General features: G+C 41.8%; 1 protein-coding gene across 6 annotated transcripts in view; it reads right to left on the minus strand.

The window, feature by feature from the left end:
• ARAP1 (ArfGAP with RhoGAP domain, ankyrin repeat and PH domain 1) overlaps positions 1-21,634 on the minus strand; it is a 340,068-nt gene that overhangs the window by 16,736 nt on the left and 301,698 nt on the right. For 3 of the 6 annotated variants that reach the window (XM_069759491.1, XM_069759490.1, XM_069759492.1), the window contains exons 29-33: positions 11,516-11,557; positions 10,336-10,418; positions 8,078-8,128; positions 3,407-3,470; positions 3,102-3,251 (exon numbers count right to left, since the gene is read on the minus strand). In XM_069759491.1, the coding sequence (XP_069615592.1) occupies positions 3,102-3,251; positions 3,407-3,470; positions 8,078-8,128; positions 10,336-10,418; positions 11,516-11,557 (390 nt within the window). The remainder of the gene's footprint in view (positions 1-3,101; positions 3,252-3,406; positions 3,471-8,077; positions 8,129-10,335; positions 10,419-11,515; positions 11,558-21,634) is intronic. The other 3 variants (XM_069759494.1, XM_069759495.1, XM_069759493.1) reach the window with 1 other exon arrangement.

The raw sequence follows: 21,634 nt of genomic DNA on the forward strand, positions 1-21,634 counted from the left end.
CAGCCATTTTTATCTCCAATGGAGACGTTAATCATCCGCTGCACACAAGACCCACAACACTCATCATCCTTATAATGGGAGCCGCTCATACAAAGCACAGGAACGACACAGAATTAAGGGAGCAGTATCCCCAATATGCGACCACATCCTACAGCAGCTCTTCGGTACCAACAATGAACTCAGCGAGCGGACGCAGATTGTAGCAGAATCCGTGGCAGAAAAATGGGTTTCACATATTAGATATTGTCATGAGGCTGATAGTCTGTGGCTACAAGATGTACGCTCCAATAAAAGAGGTCAATGGCTCCTTTTCTGCATCTCATGACATCACTAGGTGCAGGTGCATGTATAGGATATCAGTGGTGACAGATGAAGAATAGATGACATCAGTGGTGACAGGTGAAGAATAGATGATATCAGTGGTGACAGGTGAAGAATAGATGACATCAGTGGTGACAGGTGAAGAATAGATGACATCAGTGGTGACAGGTGAACAGATGATATCAGTGGTGACAGGTGAAGTATAGATGATATCAGTGGTGACAGGTGAAGAATAGATGACATCAGTGGTGACAGGTGAACAGATGATATCAGTGGTGACAGGTGCAGTATAGATGATATCAGTGGTGACAGGTGAAGAATAGATGACATCAGTGGTGACAGGTGAACAGATGATATCAGTGGTGACAGGTGAAGTATAGATGATATCAGTGGTGACAGGTGAAGAATAGATGAGATCAGTGGTGACAGGTGAAGTATAGATGATATCAGTGGTGACAGGTGCAGTATAGATGATATCAGTGATGACAGGTGAAGTATAGATGATATCAGTGGTGACAGGTGAAGAATAGATGACATCAGTGGTGACAGGTGAAGTATAGATGATATCAGTGGTGACAGGTGAATTATAGATGATATCAGTGGTGACAGGTGAAGAAAAGATGACATCAGTGGTGACAGGTGAAGTATAGATGATATCAGTGGTGACAGGTGCAGTATAGATGACATCAGTGGTGACAGGTGAATAGATGATATCAGTGGTGACAGGTGCAGTATAGATGATATCAGTGGTGACAGGTGAAGAATAGATGAGATCAGTGGTGACAGGTGAAGTATAGATGATATCAGTGGTGACAGGTGCAGTATAGAGGATATCAGTGGTGACAGGTGAAGAATAGATGACATCAGTGGTGACAGGTGCAGTATAGAGGATATCAGTGGTGACAGGTGAAGAATAGATGATATCAGTGGTGACAGGTGCAGTATAGATGATATCAGTGGTGACAGGTGAAGAATAGATGATATCAGTGGTGACAGGTGAAGAATAGATGATATCAGTGGTGACAGGTGCAGTATAGATGATATCAGTGGTGACAGGTGAAGAATAGATGATATCAGTGGTGACAGGTGCAGTATAGATGATATCAGTGGTGACAGGTGCAGTATAGATGATATCAGTGGTGACAGGTGCAGTATAGATGATATCAGTGGTGACAGGTGCAGTATAGATGATATCAGTGGTGACAGGTGAAGAATAGATGATATCAGTGGTGACAGGTGCAGTATAGAGGATATCAGTGGTGACAGGTGCAGTATAGATGATATCAGTGGTGACAGGTGCAGTATAGATGATATCAGTGGTGACAGGTGCAGTATAGATGATATCAGTGGTGACAGGTGCCTGCCATGCTTTGAACATGTGAGTGTTACCTTTTCTCATTTAATCCCTGTTTATTTCATAATTACCCTTGTACATATTTGCAATTGTCTCATTTGTAACATCTTTATAAAATATTTTTGATAAAGCACTGCCTAATTTTTATGGGATATAATATTATATGTTAGTTCATTCTCCATGCTCTAAAAACCGTACCCTAAGTCTTCTGAAGGGAAATACGCTACTGTTGTGTTGGGTTAGCTTCGGACCCGTTTAATCGAAGCTGGTGGCAGTGATAGTGTGCTGACTTTTGGATTATGTTGTAGTGACTGCGGCGTTGATAATTATTGTTCCTGCTTGAGTGGGAATAGTTTATCGCGTCGCTGCAGCGTGCCCAATAGCCAGTACATAGCAGGCAGCCTTTCTGGCGACTAATTACCCAGGGTGCAGTACCTAATCTGACCTGAGTGTAAGGGGGCGCCAGAGAGCTGCAAGTGTTAAGTGGCACTGTAAGCGGGATATACATAAATCCCTGCAGTTCGTGGTATATGGAAAAGCAGTGGGATATCTAAAATAAGCCCCTGCTGGAAACTAAGAGGTCAATAGCCTTGTGGGTGTTTTTTCATCACATTGTTAGCAGTGGAGGGATAACTAAGATAAGCCCCCCTGCACATGTGATAGCCGTCTGTTGGCCTAAAGTCACCCCGATCCGTGACGTAGGGGTGACGGTGTGAATCGTGACAAATTGGGGGCAGCGGTCAGGGGAATCCTGACAATGACATAAGTGGTGACAGGTGAAGAATAGATGGTATCAGTGGTGACAGGTGCAGTATAGATGATATCAGTGGTGACAGGTGAAGAATAGATGATATCAGTGGTGACAGGTGCAGTATAGATGATATCAGTGGTGACAGGTGCAGTATAGATGATATCAGTGGTGACAGGTGCAGTACAGATTATATCAGTGGTGACAGGTGCAGTATAGATGATATCAGTGGTGACAGGTGCAGTATAGATGATATCAGTGGTGACAGGTGCAGTATAGATGATATCAGTGGTGACAGGTGCAGTATAGATGATATCAGTGGTGACAGGTGCAGTATAGATGATATCAGTGGTGACAGGTGCAGTATAGATGATATCAGTGGTGACAGGTGCAGTATAGATGATATCAGTGGTGACAGGTGCAGTATAGATGATATCAGTGGTGACAGGTGCAGTATAGATGATATCAGTGGTGACAGGTGCAGTATAGATGATATCAGTGGTGACTGGTGTAGTATAGATGATATCAGTGGTGACAGGTGCAGTATAGATGATATCAGTGGTGACAGGTGCAGTATAGATGATATCAGTGGTGACAGGTGCAGTATAGACGATATTAGCGGCGGCAGGCACTATATGTAAGTATTACACTTTCTGTACCCTCTGTCACATCACTCACCGTGAGCGGGTCCGTGGTGAAAGCCGCCATACTCCTCCTTATATCCGTCTCACTTCCACGTATTGGAATGAGGGAAAGGTTCCCCAATGAGTCCAACTGTGAGATCTGAGGTCTCACCGCCACGCCGTGCTCCGGCCACAGGCTGCCATACTGCGGGCAAACAGAGAACAGCAATCACCACAATGTCACACAGAGATGGCAATGATACATTGTGCAACCCCGAGTATCAGCAGTGTGCAGAAGGAGCAGCGCCCCCTGCTGACACCGAGACTTACCCCAGACCCCGGGGGCCATCAATAACAAACCTGAACAAACATGAAGGCAGCGAGCCATTGCCTCATTTCACCAACCGAATCGCAACACAGATACCTGCATAACAAAGAGAAGGTGTAAGATGGACAGATATAGAGATAATACACAGATAATACATAGATAATAGATAGATAGATGATAAATAGATAGATAATATATAGATGATAGATAATAGATAGATAATACATAGATAATAGATAGATCATATATAGATAATAGATGATAGATATAAATAGATAGATAAAAACAGATAATAGACAGATGATAGATAATAGAAAGATGATAGATAATAGATAACAGATAGACAATACATAGATAATAGATAGATAAGAGATGGATAATAGATAAGATATATATAATAGACAATACATAGATAATAGATAGATAATAGATAATAGATAGACGATAGATAGATAATCGATAGATAATACACTGCTCAAAAAAATAAAGGGAACACTAAAATACCACATCTTAGATATCTCTGAATGAAATATTCCAGTTGTAAATCTTTATTCATTACATAGTGGAATGTGTTGAGAACAATAAAACCTAAAAATGATCAATGTAAATCACAACTAATATCCCACGGAGGTCTGGAGTTGGAATGATGCTCAAAATCAAAGTGGAAAATGAAGTTACAGGCTGATCCAACTTCAGAGGAAATGCCTCAAGACAAGGAAATGATGCTCAGTAGTGTGTGTGGCCTCCACGTGCCTGTATGACCTCCCTAGAACACCTGGGCATGCTCCTGATGGGCAGTTTGTCTCCTGAGGGATCTCCTCTCAGACCTGGACTAAAGCATCCGCCAACTCCTGGACAGTCTGTGATGCAACGTGACGTTGGTGGATGGAGCGAGACATGATGTCGGATTCAGGTCTGTGGAACGGGCGGGCCAGTCCATAGCTTCAATGCCTTCATCTTGCATGAACTGCTGACACACTCCAGCCACATGAGGTCTGGCATTGTCCTGCATTAGGAGGAACCCAGGGCCAACCGCACCAGCATATGGTCTCACAAGGGGTCTGAGGATCTCATGTCAGTACCTAATGGCAGTCAGGCTACCTCTGGCGAGCACATGGAGGGCTGTGCGGCCCTCCAAAGAAATGCCACCCCACACCATTACTGACCCACTGCCAAACCGGTCATGCTGAAGGATGTTGCAGGCAGCAGATCACTCTCCACGGCGTCTCCAGACTTTGTCACATGTGCTCAGCGTGAACCTGCTTTCATCTGTGAAGAGCACAGGGCACCAGTGGCGAATTTGCCAATCCTGGTGTCCTGTGGCAAATGCCAAGCGTCCTGCACGGTGTTGGGCTGTGAGCACAACCCTCATCTGTGGACGTCGGGCCCTCAGACCATCCTCATGTAGTCGTTTCTAACCGTTTGTGTAGACACATGCACATTTGTGGCCTGCTGGAGGTCATTTTTCAGGGCTCTGGCAGTGCTCCTCCTGTTCCTCCTTGCACAAAGGCTGAGGTAGCGGTCCTGCTGCTGGGTTGTTGCCCTCCTAAGGCCCCCTCCACATCTCCTGGTGTACTGGTCTGTCTCCTGGTAACGCTTACAGCCTCTGGACACTATGCTGACAGACACAGCAATCCTTGCCACAGCTCGCATTAATGTGCCATCCTGGATGAGCTGCACTACCTGAGCCACTTGTGTAGGTTGTATAGTCCGTCTGATGCTACCACGAGTGTGAAAGCAAAACCAACATTCAAAAGTGACCAAAACATCAGCCAGAAAGCATTGGTACTGAGATGTGGTCTGTGGCCCCACCTGCAGAACCGCTCCTTTATTGAGGGGGTCTTGATAATTGCCAATAATTTCCATCTGTTGTCTATTCCATTTACACAACAGCATGTGATTGTCAATCAGTGTTGCTTCCTAAGTGGACAGTTTGATTTCACAGAGGTTTGATTTACTCGGAGTTATATTCTGTTGTTTAAGTGTTCCCTTTATTTTTTTGAGCAGTGCAGATACATAATAGATAGAAAATAGATGAAAGATAGATAATAGATAGATAATAGACAGATACATATAATACAGTGGGTTGCAAAAGTATTCACACCCTTGACATTTTCCGTGTTTTGCTACCTCACAACCTGGAATTTCCCTGTTTGTTTTATTAAGAGTTTGCATCAGTTCATGTAAAGAACATGCCGGCAACTGTGAACATTTGGTTTTCTTTTTATTGTGAAGCAAACAACAAATAGGACAAAATAACTGAAATCTTCAGTGTGCAGAACTATTTACCCCCTAAAGTCGGTACTTTGTGGAGCCTCCTTTTGTGGCAATTACAGCAGCAAGTTGCTTTAGATAAGTCTCTATCATCTTTCCACATCTTGCTACTGGGATTTTTCCTCATTTCTCAAGGTTAAAACTGGTCCGGCTCCTTCATGTGAGATGTTTCTTCTGGTGAACAGGGATCTTCACGTCTGACCACAGATTCTCCATTGGATTAAGGTCTGGGCTGTGACTTGTCCACTCCCGAACATTTATGCATTTCCCCTTAAACCACTCGAGTGTTGCTTTGTCAGTATGCTTTGGGTCTTTGTCCTGTAGGAAGGTGAATGTCCATTCCAGTCTCAAATCACTGACAGAAACAGTTTTGCTCAAGAATATCCTTGTATTTCACACCATCCATCTTCCCCTCGACTTGGACCATTTTCCCTGTCTAGATTGCCGAAAAACCTCCCCACAGCATGATGTTGCCACCACCATGTTTCACTGTGGGGATGGTGTTCTTGGAGTAATGAGATGTGCTAGTTTTGCACCAGACATAGCGTTTACCTTAGTCGCCAAAAAGTAAAATTTTGTTGTCATCTGACCACAGCACCTTCCTCCATACATTTGAGGACTCTCCCACAAGTCTTTGGCAAACTCAAAACAAGCCTTACATTTTATGGAGTGTACGGCTTATTGTGGTCATATAGACAGATACTCCAATCTCTGCTTGAGAACTCTGCAGCTCCTTCAGGGTCACCTTTGGTCTCTGAGCTGCCTCTCTGATGAATGCCCTCATTGCCCGGGCTGAGAGTTTTGGTGAGTGCTCTTTCTGGGCAGGTTTGTTGTGGCACCATGTTATTTCCATTTGATGATAATAGCTTTGATGGTGCTCTGGGGATCATCAGAGATTGCGCAAATTTTTTTTTTTTTTTTATAAACCAACCCTGACTTGTACATCTCAACAACCCTGACTTATTTGGAGATCACCTTGGTCTTCATGGTGTTGTTTGGAGACCTTCTTGGTCTTGTTTGGAGATCTCCTTGGTCTTCATGGTGTTGTTTGGAGATCTCCTTGGTCTTCATGGTATTGTTTGGCGATCTCTGGTCTTCATGGTGGTGTTTGGCAATCTCCTTGGTCTTCATGGTCTTGTTTGGCAATCTCCTTGGTCTTCATGGTATTGTTTGGAGATCTCCTCGGTCTTCATGGTGTTGTTTGGCAATGTCCTTGGTCTTCATGGTGTTGTTTGGCGATCTCCTGGTCTTCATGGGTGTGTTTTTTGGCAATGTCCTTGGTCTTCATGGTGTTGTTTGGAGATCTGCTTGGTCTTCATGGTGTTGTTTGGCAATGTGCTTGGTCTTCATGGTGTTGTTTGGCAATCTCCTTGGTCTTCATGGTATTGTTTGGAGATCTCCTTGGTCTTCATGGGTGTGTTTTTTGGCAATGTCCTTGGTCTTCATGGTGTTGTTTGGAGATCTCCTTGGTCTTCATGGTGTTGTTTGGAGATCTCCTTGGTCTTCATGGGTGTGTTTTTTGGCAATGTCCTTGGTCTTCATGGTGTTTGGAGATCTTCTTGGTCTTCATGGTGTTGTTTGGCAATGTCCTTGGTCTTCATGGTGTTTGGAGATCTCCTTGGTCTTCATGGTGTTGTTTGGCAATGTCCTTGGTCTTCATGGTGTTGTTTGGCAATCTCCTTGGTCTTCATGGTGTTGTTTGGAGATCTCCTCAGTCTTCATGGTGTTGTTTGGAAAACTCCTTGGTCTTCATGGTCTTGTTTGGAGCTCTCCTTGGACTTCATGGTGTTTGGAGATCTCCTTGGTTTTCATGGTGTTGTTTGGAGAACTCCTTGGTCTTCATGGTGTTGTTTGGCAATGTCCTTGGTCTCATGGTGTTGTTTGGCAATGTCCTTGGTCTCATGGTGTTGTTTGGAGAGCTCCTTGGTCTTCATGGTGTTGTTTGGAGATCTCCTTGGTCTTCATGGTGTTGTTTGGAGAGTTCATTGGTCTTCATGGTGTTGTTTGGAGAGTTCCTTGGTCTTCATGGTGTTTGGTTAGTGGTGCCTCTTGTTAATGGTGCTGCAGCTTCTGTGCCCTTTCAGAAAAGGTAAAGTGTATATACTGACAGACACATGACAGACTGCACACAGGTGGACGTCCTGTCACTAAGCATGGGACTTATGGAGGGAATTGCTGGCACCAGACATCTTTAATGGCTTCACCGCAAAAGGAGTGAATACATATGTACATGCCAATTTTTAGCTATTTGATCCCATAAATGTAATTTATGTCTACATTTTTGGTATTGATGCATCACATCACACACAAATCAGATTACAAAAATATTTACACACAGGTTGTAATGCAACAAAATAGGTAAAAAGTCAAGGGGGTGATCACTTTCGCAAGCCACTGTAGATGGATAGATATTTGCTGGCTTTTCTCACCACTGACTCTTTTCATTCCTCTCGTTCTTGCACAGGATGGTGAAGCCCCAACTGAAACACAGACAGGAGCATGTCAGCAGTTGTGCTGAGGTCACGCAGCCAATCACAGCGCCATCACACAGGTAGTATGGTAGCGGCACTTTCTAGAGGCAGCTGTACTATCCCGCCCCCATGCTTTACACTGCAGCTCGGTGCATGAAGCACTTGATGTGTGGTGGGTGACGCGACGGAGCAGAGGTTCGCGCTGGTGTAATGGGGACATAAGTGGACCCCACTGGCTGATGACGGGACCCCCATGGAGATGTGGGCTCAGTCTGTCTGCACCGCGTCTCTGGGGCGGAGGCGTTGGATTGCGAGCTCTGCGGCCGAGCGCGGTGGGCACAGATCACTACAGAATCTGCATCTTACAGAAATGGAGACGTCTCAGCGGCGCCGGTTACCATGGGAGCGCGGAATAAAGGAAGAGCCCGTTTCGTGGTGGCGGTATGCTCCATTTGCAGCGATCATTTCCCGCTTTACCATAACTGCGGGGTGGGGGCTGTCAGACCCTTTAATACCTCAGTAATGAGCTGCGGAGAATGCGAAGGGTTAACCAGAGTGCCCGGCTCTCGTTTCTTAGCAACGGGCAGCGTTTCCATGACACAGAGCGGGTGCTGCCCACTCGCACCGCTGACCGCCCGTCCTCAGACACAGGTGAGCGCGGATCCCGCTGCGCTGGAGACAGAACCACGGACATCTGAGCTCCTGACCGAGGACAAACAAGGAGCGGAGGAACGCCGCCACCTGGTGGACAAAGCGGGGACACCGGGGCCTGCAGGGAGCAATGATCTGCAGAGCTTATCACTATGTATGATGGGCAAGAGGGAGCAATGATCTGCAGAGCTTATCACTATGTATGATGGGCAAGAGGGAGCAATGATCTGCAGAGCTTATCACTATGTATGATGGGCAAGAGGGAGCAATGATCTGCAGAGCTTATCACTATGTATGATGGGCAAGAGGGAGCAATGATCTGCAGAGCCTATCACTATGTATGATGGGCAAGAGGGATCAATGATCTGCAGAGCTTATCACTATGTATGATGGGCAAGAGGGAGCAATGATCTGCAGAGCTTATCACTATGTATGATGGGCAAGAGGGAGCAATGATCTGCAGAGCTTATCACTATGTATGATGGGCAAGAGGGATCAATGATCTGCAGAGCCTATCACTATGTATGATGGGCAAGAGGGATCAATGATCTGCAGAGCTTATCACTATGTATGATGGGCAACAGGGAGCAATGATCTGCAGAGCTTATCACTATGTATGATGGGCAAGAGGGATCAATGATCTGCAGAGCTTATCACTATGTATGATGGGCAAGAGGGAGCAATGATCTGCAGAGCTTATCACTATGTATGATGGGCAAGAGGGATCAATGATCTGCAGAGCCTATCACTATGTATGATGGGCAAGAGGGATCAATGATCTGCAGAGCTTATCACTATGTATGATGGGCAAGAGGGAGCAATGATCTGCAGAGCTTATCACTATGTATGATGGGCAAGAGGGAGCAATGATCTGCAGAGCCTATCACTATGTATGATGGGCAAGAGGGATCAATGATCTGCAGAGCTTATCACTATGTATGATGGGCAAGAGGGAGCAATGATCTGCAGAGCTTATCACTATGTATGATGGGCAAGAGGGAGCAATGATCTGCAGAGCTTATCACTATGTATGATGGGCAACAGGGAGCAATGATCTGCAGAGCTTATCACTATGTATGATGGGCAAGAGGGAGCAATGATCTGCAGAGCTTATCACTATGTATGACGGACAAGAGGGAGCAATGATCTGCAGAGTTTATCACTATGTATGATGGGCAAGAGGGAGCAATGATCTGCAGAGCTTATCACTATATATGACGGGCAAGAGGGAGCAATGATCTGCAGAGCTTATCACTATGTATGATGGGCAAGAGGGAGCAATGATCTGCAGAGCTTATCACTATGTATGATGGGCAAGAGGGAACAATGATCTGCAGAGCTTATCACTATGTATGATGGGCAAGAGGGAGCAATGATCTGCAGAGCTCCAGAGGAGTAATATCCTGCAGGACTTATCACAATATATCAGTGGATGGAGGGAGCAATCATCTGCAGAGCTCCAGAGGAGCGATATTCTGTAGAAGGAGCAGTGTTGTGCAGATCTCTAGCGGTGGAATCAGTCGGCAGGCAGAGGGAGCGACGCTCTGCAGAGGAACACTTCGTACCTGGTGGGTGCTCGGACCTTGGTCCTGATGCCCAGATGCACCGTCAGGTTCTTGATGCTCCACTCCTTCTCCGGCCGGTGACTCTGCGGCACAAGGGGGTCAGTTAATGTCTTGCTCCATGTTCTCTCATCTGTTCCCATCCCCCCATTATACGCCAACAATCAGCGGTGCAGGCAGTCGTGTGCTGCAGCCAAACAATGCGACGTTCCCGCCTGCGACTGTCGCTGCGGCACATAACTACCTCCGCCACTTTCTAACAGACTTTGTGATTCTGCTTGCTGTCAGTGAATGGACAGAATGTGGCAGAAGCCACTGACCTGCACCGACACACTGTACCGGAATCACCAGGACGTTACATGCTGTAAACCCACCATGACCAATCACAGCAGAAGATCTGTTACAATTGTGTCCAGTCGTCTGTGAGGTTCCAGGATACAATGTATCACCTGTAACAATGTATCACCTGTAACAATGTATCACCTGTAACAATGTATCACCTGTCTGCACAGGAGCCAGATTTGCACTGCTGTTGTGGTTAAAGGGTTACTCCCAAAATCACTAGTGATCCCCTGTCCTAACACTGGATGGGGGACATGTCCTGACTACATACAACTGTGACAAACCCTCAGCTGTGAGATTACTAGGTCACAGCAGCTTTTCAGTCTGTGGTATATTTTTTTTACACAAAGTCAATTAGAAAGTTGCAAAACTTATTTATTTACAAAAATCTGGACACCGTCCCTTTAATTATGACCACTCTTAAAGAAATAGAAGCCCAATTTTTAAGACTTGGATTCCTTGCTTTACAAATCCTTTTGTAATGTTCAGTCTTTCCTGTCTTTTACTCTGGTGGCATCCAGAGCTGCAGAGAAACACCCGGTGACTGCAGCACAAAAAAACTAATGTGGAGAGAAAGTGAATCAGAAGTAACAACCAAAGCTGCAAGACGAGCCTCACTTCAGTCTTGTTCCTGCAGCTCTGGTTGTGACTGGAGCACAGGACGTGAAGGAAAGTTCAATGCATAAATAGAAGGAAGGAGCAAGAAATCACCGGAGTCAGCCCAACTACTACTCCCAATATGTACAGCCATTGATTGGTGCAGGTCCTGACACCGGAAGTGAGAGAATCCATCACCGGCACCGCAGGGGCCAAACACCGCGGGGCCCCACAAACCGCTCACCTCACTGCCGCTATCCGAGGACAATCTGCGCTCCCTCGTGTTCTGCTTAATAAAGGACGGCGGTTACACAAGGCGCGGACATGAAAGCGGAAAGCTACATGGACGGGACGCCCGACCCAGCACAGAAGGGGTTAATGAGCGCAGCAGGCAGCAAGCACAAAGCTCTGCAGACTACAACGGGTTCAATAATGAGCAATTAGGTTATGTGCACACGGTGCGGATTTTAGTTATATTCTTGTACATAGGTGCAGTATTATAGTAGTTATATTCTTGTACATAGGGGACAGTATTATAGTAGTTATATTCTTGTACATAGGGGCAGTATTATAGTAATTATATTCTTGTACATAGGGGCAGTATTATAGTAGTTATATTCTTGTACATAGGAGCAGTATTATAGTAGTTATATTCTTGTACATAGGGGCAGTATTATAGTAGTTATATTCTTGTACATAGGGGGCCGTATTATAGTAGTTATATTCTTGTACATAGGAGCAGTATTATAGTAGTTATATTCTTGTACATAGGGGCAGTATTATAGCAGTTATATTCTTGTACATAGGGGCAGTATTATAGTAGTTATATTCTTGTACATAGGAGCAGTATTATAGTAGTTATATTCTTGTACATAGGGGCAGTATTATAGTAGTTATATTCTTGTACATAGGAGCAGTATTATAGTAGTTATATTCTTGTACATAGGGGGCAGTATTATAGTAGTTATATTCTTGTACATAGAGGTAGTATTATAGTAGTTATATTCTTGTACATAGGGGCAGTATTATAGTAGTTATATTCTTGTACATAGGGGCAGTATTATAGTAGTTATATTCTTGTACATAGGAGCAGTATTATAGTAGTTATATTCCTGTACATAGGGGCAGTATTATAGTAGTTATATTCTTGTACATAGGAGCAGTATTATAGTAGTTATATTCTTGTACATAGGGGCAGTATTATAGTAGTTATATTCTTGTACATAGGAGCAGTATTATAGTAGTTATATTCCTGTACATAGGGGCAGTATTATAGTAGTTATATTCTTGTACATAGGAGCAGTATTATAGTAGTTATATTCTTGTACATAGGGGGCAGTATTATAGTAGTTATATTCTTGTACATAGGGGTAGTATTATAGTAGTTATATTCTTGTACATAGGGGCAGTATTATAGTAGTTATATTCTTGTACATAGGAGCAGTATTATAGTAGTTATATTCTTGTACATAGGGGCAGTATTATAGTAGTTATATTCTTGTACATAGGAGCAGTATTATAGTAGTTATATTCCTGTACATAGGGCCCGTATTATAGTAGTTATATTCTTGTACATAGGAGGCAGTATTATAGTAGTTATATTCTTGTACATAGGGGCAGTATTATAGCAGTTATATTCTTGTACATAAGGGCAGTATTATAGCAGTTATATTCTTGTACATAGGGGCAGTATTATAGGAGTTATATTCTTGTACATAGGGGCAGTATTATAGTAGTTATATTCTTGTACATAGGGGCAGTATTATAGTAGTTATATTCTTGTACATAGGAGCAGTATTACAGTAGTTACAGTGGGGCAAAAAAGTATTTAGTCAGTCAGCAATAGTGCAAGTTCCACCACTTAAAAAGATGAGAGGCGTCTGTAATTTACATCATAGGTAGACCTCAACTATGGGAGACAAACTGAGAAAAAAAAATCCAGAAAATCACATTGTCTGTTTTTTTTATCATTTTATTTGCATATTATGGTGGAAAATAAGTATTTGGTCAGAAACAAACAATCAAGATTTCTGGCTCCCACAGACCTGTAACTTCTTCTTTAAGAGGCTCCTCTTTCCTCCACTCATTACCTGTAGTAATGGCACCTGTTTAAACTTGTTATCAGTATAAAAAGACACCTGTCCACACCCTCAAACAGTCTGACTCCAAACTCCACTATGGTGAAGACCAAAGAGCTGTCGAAGGACACCAGAAACAAAATTGTAGCCCTGCACCAGGCTGGGAAGACTGAATCTGCAATAGCCAACCAGCTTGGAGTGAAGAAATCAACAGTGGGAGCAATAATTAGAAAATGGAAGACATACAAGACCACTGATAATCTCCCTCGATCTGGGGCTCCACGCAAAATCCCACCCCGTGGGGTCAGAATGATCACAAGAACGGTGAGCAAAAATCCCAGAACCACGCGGGGGGACCTAGTGAATGAACTGCAGAGAGCTGGGACCAATGTAACAAGGACTACCATAAGTAACACACTACGCCACCATGGACTCAGATCCTGCAGTGCCAGACGTGTCCCACTGCTTAAGCCAGTACATGTCCGGGCCCGTCTGAAGTTTGCTAGAGAGCATTTGGATGATCCAGAGGAGTTTGGGGAGAATGTCCTATGGTCTGATGAAACCAAACTGGAACTGTTTGGTAGAAACACAACTTGTCGTGTTTGGAGGAAAAAGAATACTGAGTTGCATCCATCAAACACCATACCTACTGTAAAGCATGGTGGTGGAAACATCATGCTTTGGGGCTGTTTCTCTGCAAAGGGGCCAGGATGACTGATCCGGGTACATGAAAGAATGAAGGGGCCATGTATCGTGAGATTTTGAGTGCAAACCTCCTTCCATCAGCAAGGGCATTGAAGATGAAACGTGTGTTGTGACCTGGTGGTTAGGACAATAATGGACCTGGTGGTTAAGAGCACACGGAATGACCTGATAGTTACTGATAATAAGGACGAGCTCTGGAACGTGGGAACTCTGCTGACCGCAATCCCTAATCCTATCACACACATTAGAAATAGCCGTGGATTGCTCCTAACGCTCCCTATGCAACTCGTCACAGCCTAAGGAACTAGCTAGCCCTAAAGATAGAAAAATAAAGCCTACCTTGCCTCAGAGAAATTCCCCAAAGGAAATGGCAGCCCCCCACATATAATGACTGTGAGTTAAGATGAAAATTACAATCACAGAGATGAAATAGATTTAGCAAAGAGAGGCCCGACTTACTGAACAGACAGAGGATAGGAAAGGTAACTTTGCGGTCAGCACAAAAACTACAAAAAGACCACGCAGAGGGCGCAAAAAGACCCTCCTCACCGACTCACGGTGCGGAGGCGCCCCTCTGCGTCCCAGAGCTTCCAGCAAGCAAGACAAAAATCAAAATAGCAAGCTGGACAGAAAAATAGCAAACAAGAGAAAAACAAGCAGGAACTTAGCTTCTGCTGGGAAGACAGGTCACAAGAACGATCCAGGAGCGAACTAGACCAATACTGGAACATAGACAGGTGGCATGGAGCAATGATCTAAGTGGAGTTAAATAGAGCAGCCAGCTAACGAATTAACCTCGTCACCTGTGGAAGGAAACTCAGAAGCCGCAGCCCCACTCACAACCACCAGAGGAAGCCCATGGACAGAACCAGCCGAAGTACCATTCATGACCACAGGAGGGAGCTTGACAACAGAATTCACAACAAACGTGGCTGGGTCTTTCAACATGACAATGATCCAAAGCACACCGCCAGGGCAACGAAGGAGTGGCTTCGTAAGAAGCATTTCAAGGTCCTGGAGTGGCCTAGCCAGTCTCCAGATCTCAACCCTATAGAAAACCTTTGGAGGGAGTTGAAAGTCCGTGTTGCCAAGCGAAAAGCCAAAAACATCACTGCTCTAGAGGAGATCTGCATGGAGGAATGGGCCAACATACCAACAACAGTGTGTGGCAACCTTGTGAAGACTTACAGAAAACGTCTGACCTCTGTCATTGCAACAAAGGATATATTACAAAGTATTGAGATGAAATTTTGTTTCTGACCAAATACTTATTTTCCACCATAATATGCAAATAAAATGTTAAAAAAACAGACAATGTGATTTTCTGGATTTTTTTTTCTCAGTTTGTCTCCCATAGTTGAGGTCTACCTATGATGTAAATTACAGACGCCTCTCATCTTTTTAAGTGGTGGAACTTGCACTATTGCTGACTGACTAAATACTTTTTTGACCCACTGTATATTCTTGTACATAAGGGCAGTATTATAGTAGTTATATTCTAAGTAATAAACACTGGCGCTGTACACTACGGACGATGGAGGAAATAGGGGAATAGGCTAATAAAGGAGGATGAGGGGAAAAAACGAGGGAGGGGGAGAGAGAGAAGAGGACAGAGCTGCTGGTGGGGTGGCAGGGTGTGTGCTATACCCTGTCTGAAAGAAAAAACTATATACTAATGAACCACCTGCGCTCATGAACCAAGTGGAATGCAGAGGCTTAGACAGAACCACTGGCGTACAGTTAAGTACAGTAAGTATAAGAGGCCAAAGAGTGAATAGTATACTGGAAGTCTCCTATTACGGTGACATGAGGATATGTCCACTATGGACCGACAGCAATGGAGTGCCTGCAATGAGTGTAACATCCACTTACTGGTATAGAAGGTCCGAGTGGCTGTGGAGAGCAGTGGGGGTCCCAGACTAACGTCGGCTGATGTGCTGGGCTGCAATATGAGATAGCCGTAGAGTCCTGGGACCGGCTGTTTCCAGAACAGGCGCTGAACGCTGGGGCGTCTGGATAGGTAAGAACCGCCGACTCCTGGCGTGCCCCGGCCGGAAGCAACGCCGGAGCGATAGCGGTGTGTGGAGGGGGCGTGGCTAGGATCGTGACGTCACGGATAGGGCGGGCTTGGCAACAGGGGGAACCAATCCAACGCGTTTCGAAGGAGGTACCTCCTTCGAAACGCGTTGGATTGGTTCCCCCTGTTGCCAAGCCCGCCCTATCCGTGACGTCACGATCCTAGCCACGCCCCCTCCACACACCGCTATCGCTCCGGCGTTGCTTCCGGCCGGGGCACGCCAGGAGTCGGCGGTTCTTACCTATCCAGACGCCCCAGCGTTCAGCGCCTGTTCTGGAAACAGCCGGTCCCAGGACTCTACGGCTATCTCATATTGCAGCCCAGCACATCAGCCGACGTTAGTCTGGGACCCCCACTGCTCTCCACAGCCACTCGGACCTTCTATACCAGTAAGTGGATGTTACACTCATTGCAGGCACTCCATTGCTGTCGGTCCATAGTGGACATATCCTCATGTCACCGTAATAGGAGACTTCCAGTATACTATTCACTCTTTGGCCTCTTATAGTTATATTCTTGTACATAGGAGCAGTATTATAGTAATTATATTCTTGTACATAGGAGCAGTATTATAGTAGTTATATTCTTGTACATAGGGGCAGTATTATAGTAGTTATATTCTTGTACATAGGAGCAGTATTATAGTAATTATATTCTTGTACATAGGAGCAGTATTATAGTAGTTATATTCTTGTACATAGGGGCAGTATTATAGTAGTTATATTCTTGTACATAGGGGGCAGTATTATAGTAGTTATATTCTTGTACATAGGGGCAGTATTATAGTAGTTATATTCTTGTACATAGGAGCAGCATTATAGTAGTTATATTCTTGCACATAGGGGCAGTATTATAGTAGTTATATTCTTGTATATATGGGCAGTATTATAGTGGTTATATTCCTGTACATAGGGAGCAGTATTATAGTAGTTATATTCCTGCACATAGGAGCAGTATTATAGTAGTTATATTCTTGTACATAGGGGCAGTATTATAGTAGTTATATTCTTGTACATAGGGGGCAGTATTATAGAAGTTATATTCTTGTACATAGGAGCAGCATTATAGTAGTTATATTCTTGCACATAGGGGCAGTATTATAGTAGTTATATTCTTGTATATATGGGCAGTATTATAGTGGTTATATTCCTGTACATAGGGAGCAGTATTATAGTAGTTATATTCCTGCACATAGGAGCAGTATTATAGTAGTTATATTCCTGCACATAGGAGCAGTATTATAGTAGTTATATTCTTGTACATAGAGGCAGTATTATAGTAGATATATTCTTGTACATAGGAGCAGTATTATAGAAGTTATATTCTTGTACATAGGGGCAGTATTATAGTAGTTATATTCTTGTACATAGGGGCAGTATTACAGTAGTTATATTCTTGTACATAGAGGCAGTATTATAGTAGTTATATTCTTGTACATAGGGGCAGTATTATAGTAGTTATATTCTTGTACATAGGAGCAGTATTATAGTAGTTATATTCTTGTACATAGGAGCAGTATTATAGTAGTTATATTCTTGCACATAGGAGCAGTATTATAGTAGTTATATTCTTGTACATAGAGGCAGTATTATAGTAGATATATTCTTGTACATAGGAGCAGTATTATAGTAGTTATATTCTTGTACATAGGGGCAGTATTATAGTAGTTATATTCTTGTACATAGGGGCAGTATTATAGAAGTTATATTCTTGTACATAGGGGGCAGTATTATAGTAGTTATATTCTTGTACATAGGAGCAGTATTACAGTAGTTATATTCTTGTATATAGGAGCAGTATTATAGTAGTTATATTCTCGTATATATGGGCAGTATTATAGTGGTTATATTCCTGTACATAGGGAGCAGTATTATAGTAGTTATATTCTTGTATATATGGGCAGTATTATAGTGGTTATATTCCTGTACATAGGGGCAGTATTATAGTAATTATATTCTTGTACATAGGAGCAGTATTATAGTAGTTATATTCTTGTACATAGGGGCAGTATTATAGTAGTTATATTCTTGTACATAGGGGGCAGTATTATAGTAGTTATATTCTTGTACATAGGGGCAGTATTATAGTAGTTATATTCTTGTACATAGGAGCAGCATTATAGTAGTTATATTCTTGCACATAGGGGCAGTATTATAGTAGTTATATTCTTGTATATATGGGCAGTATTATAGTGGTTATATTCCTGTACATAGGGAGCAGTATTATAGTAGTTATATTCCTGCACATAGGAGCAGTATTATAGTAGTTATATTCTTGTACATAGGGGCAGTATTATAGTAGTTATATTCTTGTACATAGGGGGCAGTATTATAGAAGTTATATTCTTGTACATAGGGGGCAGTATTATAGTAGTTATATTCTTGTACAAAGGAGCAGTATTACAGTAGTTATATTCTTGTACATAGGAGCAGTATTATAGTAGTTATATTCTTGTACATAGAGGCAGTATTATAGTAGATATATTCTTGTACATAGGAGCAGTATTATAGAAGTTATATTCTTGTACATAGGGGCAGTATTATAGTAGTTATATTCTTGTACATAGGGGCAGTATTACAGTAGTTATATTCTTGTACATAGAGGCAGTATTATAGTAGATATATTCTTGTACATAGGAGCAGTATTATAGTAGTTATATTCTTGCACATAGGAGCAGTATTATAGTAGTTATATTCTTGTACATAGAGGCAGTATTATAGTAGATATATTCTTGTACATAGGAGCAGTATTATAGTAGTTATATTCTTGTACATAGGGGCAGTATTATAGTAGTTATATTCTTGTACATAGGGGCAGTATTATAGAAGTTATATTCTTGTACATAGGGGGCAGTATTATAGTAGTTATATTCTTGTACATAGGAGCAGTATTACAGTAGTTATATTCTTGTATATAGGAGCAGTATTATAGTAGTTATATTCTCGTATATATGGGCAGTATTATAGTGGTTATATTCCTGTACATAGGGAGCAGTATTATAGTAGTTATATTCTTGCACATAGGGGCAGTATTATAGTAGTTATATTCTTGTACATAGGGGCAGTATTATAGTAGTTATATTCTTATACATAGGGGCAGTATAATAGAAGTTATATTCTTGTACATAGGGGCAGTATTATATTAGTTATATTCTTGCACATACGGGCAGTATTATAGTAGTTATACTCTTGTACATAGGAGCAGTATTATAGTAGTTATATTCTTGTACATAGGGGCAGTATTATAGTAGTTATATTCTTGCACATAGGGGCAGTATTATAGTAGTTATATTCTTGTACATAGGGGGCAGTATTATAGAAGTTATATTCTTGTACATAGGGGGCAGTATTATAGTAGTTATATTCTTGTACATAGGAGCAGTATTACAGTAGTTATATTCTTGTATATAGGAGCAGTATTATAGTAGTTATATTCTCGTATATATGGGCAGTATTATAGTGGTTATATTCCTGTACATAGGGAGCAGTATTATAGTGGTTATATTCCTGTACATAGGAGCAGTATTATAGTAGTTATTTTCTTGTACATAGGGGCAGTATTATAGTAGTTATATTCTTGTACATAGGAGCAGTATTATAGTAGTTATATTCTTGTACATAGGGGCAGTATTATAGTAGTTATATTCTTGTACATAGGGGCAGTATTACAGTAGTTATATTCTTGTACATAGGGGCAGTATTATAGTAGTTATATTCTTGTACATAGAGGCAGTATTATAGTAGTTATATTCTTGTAGATAGGGGCAGTATAATAGTAGATATATTCTTGTACATAGGAGCAGTATTATAGTAGTTATATTCCTGTACATAGGAGCAGTATTATAGTAGTTATTTTCTTGTACATAGGGGCAGTATTATAGTAGTTATATTCTTGTACATAGGGGGCAGTATTATAGTAGCTATATTCTTGTACAAAGGGGCAGTATTATAGTAGATATATTCCTGTACATAGAGGCAGTATTATAGTAGTTATATTCTTGTACATAGGAGCAGTATTACATTAGTTATATTCTTGTATATAGGAGCAGTATTACAGTAGTTATATTCTTGTACATAGGGGGCAGTATTATAGTAGCTATATTCTTGTACATAGGAGCAGTATTATAGTAGTTATATTCTTGTACATAGGGGCAGTATTATAGTAGTTATATTCTTGCACATAGGGGCAGTATTATAGTAGTTATATTCTTGTACATAGGGGGCAGTATTATAGAAGTTATATTCTTGTACATAGGGGGCAGTATTATAGTAGTTATATTCTTGTACATAGGAGCAGTATTACAGTAGTTATATTCTTGTATATAGGAGCAGTATTATAGTAGTTATATTCTCGTATATATGGGCAGTATTATAGTGGTTATATTCCTGTACATAGGGAGCAGTATTATAGTGGTTATATTCCTGTACATAGGAGCAGTATTATAGTAGTTATATTCTTGTACATAGGGGCAGTATTATAGTAGTTATATTCTTGTACATAGGAGCAGTATTATAGTAGTTATATTCTTGTACATAGGGGCAGTATTACAGTAGTTATATTCTTGTACATAGGGGCAGTATTATAGTAGTTATATTCTTGTACATAGAGGCAGTATTATAGTAGTTATATTCTTGTAGATAGGGGCAGTATAATAGTAGATATATTCTTGTACATAGGAGCAGTATTATAGTAGTTATATTCCTGTACATAGGAGCAGTATTATAGTAGTTATTTTCTTGTAAATTGGGGCAGTATTATAGTAGTTATATTCTTGTACATAGGGGGCAGTATTATAGTAGCTATATTCTTGTACAAAGGGGCAGTATTATAGTAGATATATTCCTGTACATAGAGGCAGTATTATAGTAGTTATATTCTTGTACATAGGAGCAGTATTACATTAGTTATATTCTTGTATATAGGAGCAGTATTACAGTAGTTATATTCTTGTACATAGGGGGCAGTATTATAGTAGCTATATTCTTGTACATAGGAGCAGTATTATAGTAGTTATATTCTTGTACATAGGTGCAGTATTATAGTAGTTATATTCCTGTACATAGGGGCAGTATAATAGTAGTTATATTCTTGTACATAGAGGCAGTATTATAGTAGATATATTCTTGTAGATAGGGGCAGTATTATAGTAGATATATTCTTGTACATAGGAGCAGTATTATAGTAGTTATATTCTTGTACATAGGGGCAGTATTATAGTAGATATATTCTTGTACATAGGGGCAGTATTATAGTAGTTATATTCTTGTACATAGGAGCAGTATTATAGTAGTTATATTCTTGTACATAGGGGCAGTATTATAGTAGCTATATTCTTGTACATAGGGGCAGTATTATAGTAGTTATTTTCTGTACATAGGGACAGTATTATAGTAGTTATTTTCTGTACATAGGAGCAGTATTATAGTAGTTATATTCTTGTATATAGAGGGCAGTATTATAGTGGTTATATTCTTGTACATAGGGGCAGTATTATAGTAGTTAT

The sequence above is a fragment of the Ranitomeya imitator genome, chromosome 3, assembly GCF_032444005.1.
Source record: "Ranitomeya imitator isolate aRanImi1 chromosome 3, aRanImi1.pri, whole genome shotgun sequence".
Taxonomy (NCBI): Eukaryota; Metazoa; Chordata; class Amphibia; order Anura; family Dendrobatidae; genus Ranitomeya; species Ranitomeya imitator.